This window comes from Nomascus leucogenys, chromosome 6 (genome assembly GCF_006542625.1).
Source record: "Nomascus leucogenys isolate Asia chromosome 6, Asia_NLE_v1, whole genome shotgun sequence".
NCBI classification, from domain to species: Eukaryota; Metazoa; Chordata; class Mammalia; order Primates; family Hylobatidae; genus Nomascus; species Nomascus leucogenys.
The window spans coordinates 75,772,663-75,785,843 of record NC_044386.1 but is presented as its reverse complement, the minus strand read 5'-3'; the positions used below and the strand labels follow the sequence as shown (position 1 = coordinate 75,785,843).

At 44.1% G+C, this 13,181-nt stretch overlaps 1 protein-coding gene across 1 annotated transcript in view; it reads right to left on the bottom strand.

The window, feature by feature from the left end:
• Positions 1 to 11,822: 11,822 nt before the first annotated feature.
• GABRG3 (gamma-aminobutyric acid type A receptor gamma3 subunit) overlaps positions 11,823 to 13,181 on the bottom strand; it is a 562,783-nt gene continuing 561,424 nt past the window's right edge. Inside the window, exon 10 of the mRNA XM_003272775.2 lies at positions 11,823 to 12,456. Coding sequence (XP_003272823.1) covers positions 12,175 to 12,456 — 282 coding nt within the window. The 3' untranslated portion in view covers positions 11,823 to 12,174. The remainder of the gene's footprint in view (positions 12,457 to 13,181) is intronic.

Sequence of the window (13,181 nt, the reverse complement as noted above, 5' to 3'; positions counted from 1 at the left end):
TCACACCAGCTTTAAAGTTGGTCCTTTCTGGTTCTAACACCCTTAAAATAAATTCCCATGTATGCCCCCAGGCTCTTGCCAATACAGATATTACAATATTGCAACCTCTTCAGTGCACCTCCTGGGAACAGACCTTGGGGTGCTCCTTCCAGGCTGTGCATGGATGTGACCTTGTTTAGGGCCTGCGATAATGGGTGGATGGTGCTGTTCTTGGAAATAGTGTACCTTGGAAATCAAGCTCAAATCTATCTCCCTGTGCTGGCTTCAAGGTAGTATTTTTACTAGGAATGTTTCAGGAGCTGGTTTCTGAGGTTAGGAGGTGACTGGTAGAAGGAAAGGGGAGGTCTGAGAAGTCCCTGGACATGGGCATTTATCTCTTCATGTTACCCCGTGGGTCACATGTGCACATCCGGGGGGAGTTAGTATGAAACGTGATGGAATGAGGCTGTTGTGTCGCCAGCCTCATTCTGTGCAGACTCTAGTTGGCCGTATTGGTTCCAACGGACTTCAGCAAAGTTTTATCTCATGAGCGTTTCAGCAGGTTGTTTCTTTTCTTACCTGCCACCCTGCAAGCTCAAGAATTTCTGTTAGCTACTGGTTTCTTTAACTCTTTGGGACACAGTTTCAGTTCCAACCTGGCTATGAGTACAGTCAGGCCCTTGGCATGATTTGCAGTCTCCACTGCTCTACTTCTGTGCAAGAGATCGCTCCATCCCTCACTTACAAATCAAGCAGCCCAGCCAGAGAGCCTTCTGTGTGTGACTTTTCCTTGAAAGGAGCTTGCTGATTTCTGTGGGTCCTGAACAAACACAGCTGACCTCATTGTGCCATTTGTGCACATTTGTAAGATATCACTTTGAAAGTGATATCTTCCGGCCGGGCGTGGTGGCTCACGCCTGTAGTCCCAGCACTTTGGGAGGCTGAGGCAGGCGGATCACAAGGTCAGGAGATCGAGACCATCCTGGTTAACACGGTGAAACCCCGTCTCTACTAAAAATATAAAAAATTAGCCGGGCGTGGTGGTGGGCGCCTGTAGTCCCAGCTACTCGGGAGGCTGGGGCAGGAGAATGGCATCAACCCGGGAGGCGGAGCTTGCAGTGAGCCGAGATTGCGCCACTGCACTCCAGCCTGGGCGACAGAGCCAGACTCTGTCACAAAAAAAAAAAAAAAAGAAAGAAAGTTGTATCTTCCCCCCCACCAAAAAAGTGGGTTTAAATTAACTAAAAAGTGAATGTCTGCCATATTAATTTTCTCCGAAGTTCACTCCACAGTCCCAAGGTTTTGGAGACATGCACTGGCAGAGTGTAGCAGCTCAGCACAGGAGTCTCGAGGTGTTTGAAGTTACATTTCCAGCGTTTCAGTCCTTTTACTGCTTTTTTCTAGGTTTAGAAAATTGGGCAAGTCTCCATTTTCTCATCAATAAAATTGTGGTAAGACGAATACCCTCTTTATACAGTACTCTCAGGACTGAATGATTCAGTGTGTGCCAAGTTCTTAGCACGAGGTCAACCCTCAATAAGCATCAGCTGTTGTTTTAATGTACCTCTGGAAGGGCCTGCAGCTTTGGTCACAAAGCAGGGCGAAGGTGGCGGTTCTAGCAAGGGGAGGGAATGAATGAACATAAAATGTTCACTGTTGTTCAAGCCCAGATTAAAGCAATCCAAGAAGGAATTGCTGCGAGCGCCAAAATAGATACTTCCCAGTGGCCCGATGTCAGAAAATCCTCTTTTAGGGCTGAGGGCTCCCACAGAATCAGCCAGAGGCTGCAAAAAATGTCTCATAGTCCCCCCACCCCCACCCCCTTGTGTAAGTGCAGTGCCCATCCCGGAGGGGTGATTGTGTTGAAGTCATGGGTGAGCTAGGGGACCTGGAATTGTTTGTTTTTATTAAAATGTGTTTCAGCCAGGTGCGGTGGTTCACGCCTGTAATCCCAGCACTTTGGGAGGCCGAGGCTGGTGGATCACGAGGTCAGGAGTTCAAGAGCAGCCTGGCCAAGATGGTGAAACCCCGTCTCTACCAAAAATACAAAAATTAGCTGGGTGTGGTGGCGGGCACCTGTAATCCCAGCTACTGGGGAGGCTGAGGCAGAGAATTGCTTGAACCAGGGAGGCGGAGGTTGCAGTGAGCCAAGATCGGGCCAGTGCACTCCAGCCTGGGCGACAAAGGGAGACTCCGTCTAAAACAAAAAAAAAAAAAAAAGAAAAAAAAATAGACCAAAGGACAGTACATAAAATTCTCTAATGTGTACTGTCTGCGGTGGTGGTGGTCACCGTCGATTTTCCGTTTGTCTGTGACAGTGTGCCCTTACTTTAACGTGAGACTGCGGCATCTTCTCCAGGAGCCACTGTTAGGACTTCAGGGTGTCCAGCCCCGCTTCCAGATGCGTTGATGGCGGGTCCCAGAACCCTTCCCCCCACGATTTAATCCGCTCCCCAGCTGCAGGTGTGGCCTGGAGGCTGGCACCTGCCACCTGGCTTGGCTGGAGCAGTGTCCGGCTCTCCAAGGGTGACTTGGGTGTCTCTGTTCATGGAGTTTTGCAAGAGTGGAGGAGGGCGTTTCCCTTAGAAAAGCCACTTGTACCCTTCCTGCCAGAGAAAAGTCACTCCCCGACCCCCATTTGCAGAATCTGCCCCTGGGCTGGGCTTCCCAGAGGTAAGCATCTGAGAGGGGCAGTTGGGTCACACCCCTGCGGGCATCAGGGCTCCGTGCAACACAGCGCCCTTGACCCCATCCCGCACACTCCCAGTCGGCCAGGCCACCCAAACCAGAAAGACGTCCACTTCCGGCTCAGGTATTTCTGACAACATGTGCATTTATTTGTATTAGAAGTACAAACGTAGGAATCCAAATACAAATACAGAGGGCGGCCCAGCCACGAGGCCCAGCTGAGGGCGCGGCGGGGACGGGACGCACGAAGCGGGGCGCGGCGCCGCCCGTGTCGCCAAGGCACGTAGGGCGCCGGTGCGCCCTCATTTCACTAGGACACCACGAGCCGCACGGATAGCGGGGAGCCACGTCCTCTGCGGAGGGGAGGAGGGCGGCGGGACCTCGGGACCGCCCGGAGCCAGGGCCTCCAATCCCTCGTGGGACGACAGGGACAGGGACACACGGGCTACTGGAGGCCACTTGGTGAGGGCGGGGACCCTGCTGGGGCGGGAGGCGCACGCACTGGGGCAGGGCGCGGCCCTCTCGGGGCCAAGCGCATCCACACCGGTGCACTATAAGATGATTCCAAAATGTCAGATTCTGGAATCTCCAGGCCTACCTCCCATCTGGACGACAATGGCTTCACAGGCAGGAAGGATTCCATGGGAACAGAGAGCAGTCCGCGCCTCTCTCCATCCCTTCCTGCCTGGGCCATCTCCCAGGACCCCCCCTGACAGTTTCACTTCCCACACAGGCTTCACAGAGAGAGGACCCTGCCCGCGCCCTGGCTGCTTCAAGCCCGACCTGACGCCTTCCTGTGACCTGCGAATACGACTTCCTAGACAAGAGTGGGGATGGCTGTTTGCCATCTAAATCTTGAAAACTACTTTTGGCTTATCGGGTCAACTTGACCAGAATGCACGAATGATCAAGGAGTCGCCCAGGTGTGCACCCAGGTCACAACAGTGATGCTCACGGGCTCTCCAAAGGAGGCAAGCTTGTGTGGAGGCCAGAGGGACTCCTGATCAGGTAGTGAAGCTGGATTTCTTTTTCTTTTCTCGGAAAGAACGTGATCCCACTTTGTCAGGAAATGTACAGATTGCCACTTTCTCTCTCTCCCTCTGTCCTCTCTTTCTCCCTCTCCCTTGCTCCTTTTTATCCTAACCAGAGGCTTAGTAAGCTAATACGCTATCGCTAGAAAACTGCGCTCCTTTCTACTTGTTTCAGCTAAATTTGGGGTGATGGGTAGAGTGACACACATTATTAATAAGTTGTTTCAGTTTTACCACTGTACGTACAGACACAAATACACAGACCACTGCATGTAAACACAAGATGGCCTCTTGCTCCTAACCACACAGAGGTCTGATCCCTGAAAATAATTACTCTCCCAAAGCTTTCACAGAAAATTCACTCCTAAACAACGAACCTTTTGCTCAGTACAGGAGCTGCACGTAAAGGAAAACACGTTGTGTAGTTGTACAAACTTGTTAGCAGGTAAAGTTGGTTCACTAGCACAAAATTAGCCATATCAAATGTCAAGAATGATGGACAGTGTCTTTTAGACTGTTTTAATAAAATAGTTATTCTAAACAGAGATCATATAATAGTAAGCACTATACATTTCATGAATATATTTTGCCTGTGACTATTTCTATTCAAAGTAAAAATGCCAGGATAAGTTAGGGGGAAACAAAGCCTAGACTCAAATTAGATGATAAGAAGCACAGTGATTGTCTTTTTGAGCTCACAAAATTTGCAGTTTCCAAAGATGCATGTATTTTAGTGAAAAAGGGTAGTTGTCAGACAATTCAAATGTTATCTTTACGAAAAGGAATAAAATAGCCGACTAAGGTAAAAATGGAAAAAAAAAAGCAATCAACAAACAACAATTGAATGGAATGTTCTTCTAAATAGTAATTTGAAATTCTGATTGAGGCAGGGCAGGCAGGACTGCTGGGGAACACAGCAGTTCTGGAAATGTTTTAGGCAAGCAAAATTTTGGAGTGGGATCTGTATACTTAATGTTTAAACTCAAATGAAACTTTTTCACTTTTTCCACAATGTAAGTTCTGATTTCGTTATAGTTCAGAAAAGGCTCTAAGCCTTTGTGTTGAATCAATAGCTGAGTACTAGTAGCAACATGGAAGAGGACAACGAGGGTGATGATGGTGATGATGTAGCATCATTTACTTCACCTAAAAACCTTTCATATTGCCAGGCACGGTGGCTCACGCTTGTAATCCCAGCACTTTGGGAGGCTGAGGCGGGCGGATCACAAGGTCAGGAGATCGAGACCACGGTGAAACCCTGTCTCTACTAAAAAATACGAAAAAATTAGCTGGGCGTGGTGGCAGGTGCTTGTAGTCCCAGCTACTCAGGAGCCTGAGGCAGGAGAATGGCGTGAACCCAGGAGGCGGAGCTTGCAGTGAGCCGAGATTGCACCACTGCACTCCAGCCTGGGCGACAGAGCAAGACTCCGTCTCAAAAAAAAAAAAAAAAAAAAAAAAAAAAAACCTTTCATATTTGGTGATAATTTAGAACTTGAGGGAGCAAGTTATGTGCATCTTTTGCCACATTACTTATTTTTTAATTACATTGGAAGCAATCTTTAATTGCTTAAGAATGCAAAATTTTTTCTTTTTTTCTTCTCTGTAGCTCCCAAGACCACCCCGGAGGTGCATGGACTAGCAGACGTGGCAGGCTGGCTCAGGGTGGACTGGGTCTGCCAAGGCTACATAGAGGAGTGGGTACCCTGATCTCCCCATCAGAGTGACAGAAGTGCTGCCCTGTGCAGTGGGGGGTCTTCACTCATTAACAAAATTGACATTGAAAATCCTTCCTGTTACAAATATAAACAATATTTTATAAAAACCTGTTGTAAGAAAGCCTAACCAAATCAAAGCAGTCATCATTTGCTCCTGAAAATTAGAAGCTGGCAGTGGGTTAGGACTTCTACTTAAGGTGTTTCCAATAATCTTTTATAAATTCAAAGTCAAGCACTATCCTTTCGAATAGACCTTAGATTAGAGAAGCAGCTTTGAGTTCCAAGAAAGTGCTGTGGGCGGGCACAGGCACATGTTCCCACACATGCGTGCTAATGAATCCAGTTGTAAAACTCCAGTCCACCCAAAAGGAAAATCCTGTGCACGGTCATGCCCTTGCCAGGGGCGATTCCACCTGCCCTTCCAGAGGCTTCAGACTTCCGGGTGAAAATTCAGCCCATCTCAGGTGGAAAGGGGATGCTGGCACCTTCCCACTGCCTTGCCATAATGAACTTCCCACTTACTGGCATCAGTCCTGATTATCACCATGTCCCTAAAGTGACAACTTAGCTCCAGGGTCCACAGGTTCCTTTCCCAAAGATTTGGGAGTCTATTTTACACATTGCTATGTATTGGAAAGACGTTTAACAACAAATGGACATTTCAATTGTTTTTTAAAAAGTGGCTAGTGACAATGTTGTCATTTTGAGAAGACTGACATCTTGGGGACTGCAATAATTGTGCTGTGGGCTCGCTCATGTATCCTTAGATACCTAAGAAACACATATTTAAGAAAATACAAATTGGATGTATTGGGTACATACACATCATTCACCGGGATGGAACTTCAGTAAGCGAGGCAACTGGGAGAAATCAGAGTCTAAGCCCCTCACAGGAAGTGTAAATGTTCCTTTCTCATGAAAATCAAACAAGGAACCCTGAATAACTAGAAAAGAGAAGAGAAAATGTAGCAGCTACCTGCTCAGTCTGGGGGATTTAATTATTGGCAATCAATGTTCTTTCCAACCTGTTCAATTTAAACTGTTCAGCAGACACAGAGGCTCTGGCTTCCCTGCAGGAACCATTATCATCCTCACATTGTGTAGCCTGCTCACCGGCTGGAAAAACCCTGTGTGTGTTTACAAATGTGAAAAGTGAAGTGGTGAAAGTAGGTGATTATCTCGATTGTTCAAGCAAAGCAATTTACGTTCACCTCAATAACCCGAATGCTACATTCAAATCATGTTTCTTTTGGAAGTGGTGTGTGTGTGTGAACATATGTTTTGTCTGCCTAATTATTTTCTAGCTCATGCTCTTGTATAACCTAATCTGAAAAGCCCACTTGGTTAACTCAAAACATTGAAAACTTGTCAGTGACTGATTGTTCCACTAGTTTTTCAGCACTGATTTATTTAAGTTCGTCTAAAATTTGGCTTTTATAAGTAAGCAGGGCAATAAAAGGTATAAGGAGTTTTATTGACAACAGTAAAACCCAAAGCATTATTCAGCTAGGTGGCATTAAAAAAGTAAATATAGGCTGGGCGCAGTGGCTCATGCCTGTAATCCTAGCACTTTGGGAGGCCAAGGCGGGTGGATCACCTGAAGGTCAGGAGTTCGAGACCAGCCTGGCCAACATGGTGAAAGCCCATCTCTACTAAAAATATAAAAAATTAGCCAGATGTGCTGGCGGGTGCCTGTAATCCCAGCTACTCGGGAAGCTGAGGCAAGAGAATTGCTTGAACCCGAGAGGTGGAGGTCTCAGTGAGCCGAGATTGCACCACTGCACTCCAGCCTGGGCAACAAGAGTAAAACTTCATCTCAAAATAAATAAATAAATTAAATAAATAAATAAAAATAAATATAAAGAAAGTCTCCCTTTTGGCCTTAATACAACTAGATCAAGCTGATATCCTGAAATTGCTAGCTTGTAATCAGTAGAAATTTTAAAAGGAGGAATGGAAATGCCCTAATCTCTAGTCTTCAAAACTATTAGACATTAAGAAAAAGAAAGCCAAGTTTTTATTCTTCCAGAAATACTGAATGGCTGAGTTCTTACCCGATCATCTCAAAACACACACATTTTCTCCCTATAATGATAGAGATCTATTTTTATAATAAAAGATAAGTCAACAAGGGATCAGCGATGCAGGTGTCATTTATCCTGAAGTATTATTTGTTGGTTCTTTGATGTGATTATACAGAGAACACAAACATAGAGGCACTGCTAAACTCTCTGAACCCGAATGTTTTTCTCCAGGACAATTTGAGAAAAAAAATAGGTACAGATTACGCACTTTCTCAATTTTGGGAAATTTGAAGGGGGCTCAGCAGAATATTGTAAATTTAACACTTTCAATGTATTCGTAATCTGGTTCTTTTCCCCTTATTTCCAGAACCTTTCTGAATATCTGTTAAATGATAGTGTTCTAAAGTCTAAGGTGGACAGTGTTTCAGTACAAATAGAACTTAATGTTTCAATGTATATTTACATCAGATTATGTGGATCTCAAGCGATTCTTTTTTTTTTTTTTACAGAAATTGCAGATGAAATTTCTTATGGGTAGGGTTTAAAATCACTCAGGAAAAGCACTCTAAAAGAGTTGTAAGATCATGGAGTGAATTCAAAGCGCTTTGTGCCTTGAGAGCACTGAACTGATACGGTGATAAGAATAATGGTTGGAGACCAGGTATAATTCTTCAAGTCTCAAAGGAAATCACAGAAAATTTCCATTTTGGCAGCTGAGATAAAAATGATGAAGGAAGAAGAGGTTTTGCCTGTTTTGTGTTCTAGCCCTTTAGATAGAGTGGCTCATTGCTTCCTAGTTGTGGGGAGCTGGAGTCAATGCAGAGGGGGTTACCGGCCCCTCTCCTGTTGCTTCCAGAGTGTGGTTATATTGCAGAACAATGAAGCAACATGCCTGCAAACTTACTGCAGCAAGCTATCACCAGGTAAAATGATTTGATGTGAAGTTTCTATAGAGACACTCATCCCCATCAGGGCTGTGTTGCTGACATTTTAGATTGGCCCCAATTTCCCTTATATAGAGTGAAAATGCTTTGCTCTTGAGGACAAGCATTTTCTCAGTCAAAGAGCCTGCAAAACTTTTGTACTTAATTGATTTGATGTAAAATTAAGGGTAAGACTGTTTGGCACATAAAGAAATGAAATCCTATTTCCATCCATTCACAAAAGATAAATAAAACTAGGCATGAAATATAGCTGACTGCAGGAAATGGAAAAATCTTAAAAGATGTGTATTATTTGAGCTTTCTGTTTCATTTTAAGGCATATTTTGGGTAAATTGGGGGCAGTATTGGCTGGGTCCAGAGTAAATTATACTAACTTTGTCCTTCTCTGTCTGGTATGTAGGGAGTCTCTGTTCTGGTAGGTGGTGTTGGGACTTTGCAGAAGCTGAAGCTTTCTAGGCTCTGAAGAGACATTTTTCTCCAATTCCATTAATGTGAAATGCCTTTTCTTTGCTTTTCCCCCACCCAGTATGCAGCTTAAAAGACAGTCACAGTTTTAAGTGTGATCCACAGTGGTCAGAAATTTGGATTCCATGTCAAAATACAGAACTGTCATCTCCTCAACTTAGAGTATTTCTGAAAGTGAGGAACACAGTAGCACCTTTGGAATGCAGATCACTCAGACAACTTCCACCCCAAATATTTCCCAATTCTGCATGCAAAGCAAGCTGGGGCTTAGCTGTGCGGAACAGCCTTGCACCTTGTGCCCACACACGTCCCTCCTGATCAGGCATCCTGGCAAAGACAGTCTTTAGTGAAAGAAAGTGTACTTCCCTCCCACTCTCCCCACACTGCTCCTCTCCTTCCTCTGGACAGTAAACACGTACATGATTAAAAAGCCCCTGAGCTCTGCACCTCACCAAGGCACATGCATCTCTCCCTCATTGTGGACTGAAAAGGCTCATCTCAGGAGTTGAGACTGATATGGAGAACTTGAATCATGCAAGCCTGCAGAGAACCTGGCATGACATGCTCTTAGGGGGTGCTTTAGCTCTTTTTATTCAGATCCCCTAGTGGGTAGCCTGCTGTATATGCAGGAATCCACACTATGATGCTCAGTTAGTGAAATCCATTGGACTTTCTTGAGATGAAGGTTCTCCTTCCTAGAAAAGGAGTGCTGAACTCGTCTGTTTTGATCAGGAGGGCTGCTGAGGTTGGGAAAAAGAGAATGGCTGGATTCAGAAAACTGAGGTTATTGGTGTATTTATCCTACATGTAAAATTTCAGGAGGGTTGCTAACAATATCCAAATGTTGAGTGGTTTTGAAACACAAGGCATCAGTAAAATTCTTTTAAGGTAAAATTGAACAAATCCATGTTATAAAAAGTTGTTTTAGGTTATTTTCCTCTCAATAAGAATTTTTCTAGAAAATTCAGTTCTCTCCAGAACTTCTTTTACAATGTAGCAGGTTGCAGTTCTTCAGCTTGTTAGAAATTACACATTCATAAGGTTGGACATTGTGTCTTAAGACTGCCCTTGGGCCACCTTCCCTTGGCACTCAGTGCTGTGGTGTGACCTGGATTCCTTTGGTCAGGGTCCCTGCAGAATACCTCTGCCAAGGCTGGGGGTTGCTTATGCATGACAGACAGAACTAGAGTACCAGAGTGTGAAATTCTCCAATAGAGGAGACATTGCATCTAAGACGATATTTTCAACCTGTTTCTCCACAAATATTCTTTTATTTTTAAAACCGAATTTGCTAAATTGAAGCCAATTGGCTTGTGGCTTATGTAGCAACTACCAAATCAAAAGACAGAGAGTTGACAGGGAGAGAAACAATGGGTTTGAATGTCTCACGCTGTATAGACTCTATCTTTGGAAATTCAGTCATCATATATCGATATCTTTGCATCCATTTAATATGCAACAATCTTAATAGGAATAAGCAGATGAATCTAATTTCACTTTTTCTGGCCTCTTCTGTGCCCATCCTCTTCTGTGTCTGGCATACATCCAGGAAATATTGTGAAATTGATACTTTTCTATACTTTCTCTGCAAAATATTTTACTTTTCTGAGTAATTATGGTATGCACAATAGACAATTTTTAAAATTATGGTTTCTAGGTGAAATGAATTCGGTTTTCTGTGTGAGAAGGATGAGAAGCACAGAGATTCTGTTTCCAAATTTTAATAATGCCAAAGCATTATTAACTAACTGGTAGGACTTGTGTTTTGCCTATTGGTGAGAAGTTTCAAAACAGTCTTCTGCAGTTCACACTGGCATCCAGTTATAACAAAGAACTAACAGCAAGAAGCAAGTTGGTTTTGTGTTATAAAAATATCAAAAGAGTATTGATTTGGGGGGATATTTTTTCTTTGGGATTTTGCTATGTATCCAAATTTCAAAGTATAAAATAATCTTGTTCATCAAAATACGTACTTGATGATCACCATTGCCCATTTTTTTGCATCTAAAGTTGGTTTGAGTTGAAAATTAATATTCGCTAATTTTCTTTTTTTAAATTTTGGCTGGGCATGGTGGCTCATGCCTGTAATCCTAGCACTTTGGGAGGCTGAGGCGGGCAGATCACCTGAGGTCAGGAGTTCGAGACCAGCCAGGCCAACATGGTGAAACCCCGACTCTACTAAAAAATAAAATAAAATAAAAAAATTAGCCGGGTGTGGTAGCGCACGCCTGTAGTCCCAGCCACTCAGGAAGCTGAGGCAGGAGAATCGCTTGAACATGGGAGGCAGAGGTTGCAGTGAGCTGGGATCGTGCCACTGCACTCCAGCCTGGCCAGGTGACAGAGCGTGACTCTGTCTCAAAAAAATAAAATAAAAATAAAAATAAAATTTTACCTACATGTCTTTCACACTCTGGTGTGAAAGATAACAGGTTGTGTTCACTGTATACCTTTCTTTCCAAAATGAAGACAATTACTGAACCCATAATAACATAAGCTGGACACATACTCTGGGGTTGAGCCTTGGTCTAGTAAAAAACAGCTCTTATGGTGAAATGTTGTTGAACTAGTCCAAGAACCCAAAGTTCAAATATTGGTGACTCTCAGTAAGTTGGAATAAAGTAATAACCTTCTGATGTTCAGAGATAATCATCTTTGACCCCAACAACATGAGCATTTTGAAAATCTTATTTTCTCCTCCAATGGAAACTGTAGACAATGCGAGTGCACTCTCCCCAGGCCTAGAACGAGGTTATTAGGTAAAGGGGTGCCAGCTAGTGACGATGGTGCTGGAGCCAGACAGGCCACAGAGAAAGGAGACTGGGGTTGGAACCCACTGCTGTTCACACTGGAGCACAGAGAGCCCAGGCTGAGCCAGCAGGAGTGGGTCTCAGCCAGGGGTGATTCAACAATTGTGAGTGCTACTACACCCAGGGCTGTGAAGGAAAGATACAGAAGGACTACGGGCCTGAGAGCATCTCAGAATTCACTTGCACATTTTACAGATTTCTTTGCAAGGGTAATCAGCAGCTGCTTCCAACATCCAAAAACCATCCAGAAACAACACCAAGCTACAATTCGGTAGGGATTAGCAAGAATATTACTTTAAAACTCAATTAGCATGTGTGTGTGTGTATGTATGTATGTGTGTGTGTAAAATACATAATAGAAACCTTTGCCGGGTACTTCCTGTGTTGCTGAAAGGTCATTTATAACAAGATACACTGAGCAGTGTCCTTCCTTGCTACTCCCGATTGGTCACTACTGGTCTGGGGGCGACGGAAGGTCGAGTATGTACCAAATGGTTTTCACTCTTCATTCTGAGCAACACTTAGAGATACAAGTATCCGACCCAGTAGACCAGGTTAAAGAGCAGGAAGGACGTGGGGAAAAAGACCCGGGAGTACGAATCCAGCTCCAAGATGTCTATGTGAATACGCCCTTTTCTCCAGGATCCTGATTTACATTCTTCATAGCAGCAGAAGAAGCTCTGACAGTCTTTGCCATCCAGACACTCATAGACACAGGTATCTTCAAATTCCTGCCAGTAAACGGAATTGTTTAAAGTGATCATTGCAGGTGGTGGTGGCCTCATGTCCAGGAGGGAATAGTTCTGCAGGCAAGAAGAATGACACAACAACCATCGTAAAATGCAATAAAAACACCCTGAGGTGTATGAAGCAGTAGGTCCATATTACATCTGTCTTCTATAGATAAAGAGGATGCATGGGCATGCCCATCCCCCACTATACCCCCACGCTGGAGAGAGTTGAGAGAGTTGGTCTTTTTTGTTTTGTTTTTTGTTTTTTGTTTTAAGGAGCAGAGAGTTTAACAGGCAAGAAGGAAGGAAGAAGAAAGGAAAGAAGGAAGAAAGGAAGAAGCTTTCCTGTACAGAGACAGAGGGAGGGGGGCTCCAAAGCTGAGAGAGGAGACCCCCAGTCTTTTCAATCCTTGCAATTCTAACGCAAGGAAAATTGCATGCAGTTTCAAATCTTGTATTTCCCGGATTATTAATGAAGAAGGTTAAGCATATTTTCAAATGTGTATTAGTCATTTGAAGTCCCTATTCTGCCTATTTTTCTGTGGATTTGTAGTAAGTATGGACATATATTTATCCCTTAAATGTGAAACAGTATGTATATTGAAGTGGGGAGAGACAAATATGTTACTTTTTTCTAATTAGTGAATAGTAAAAGGTATGACTTGCAGGAATGATGAGAGGATCTTCATGTCCCATGTGATTCTGGTGAATGTGAGCTTTCAGTGTGAGGTGGCTGGACACTGCTTACCATCTCAAGAAGCATAACCAAAAATGTGCCCACCTACGATGCTTGCTTT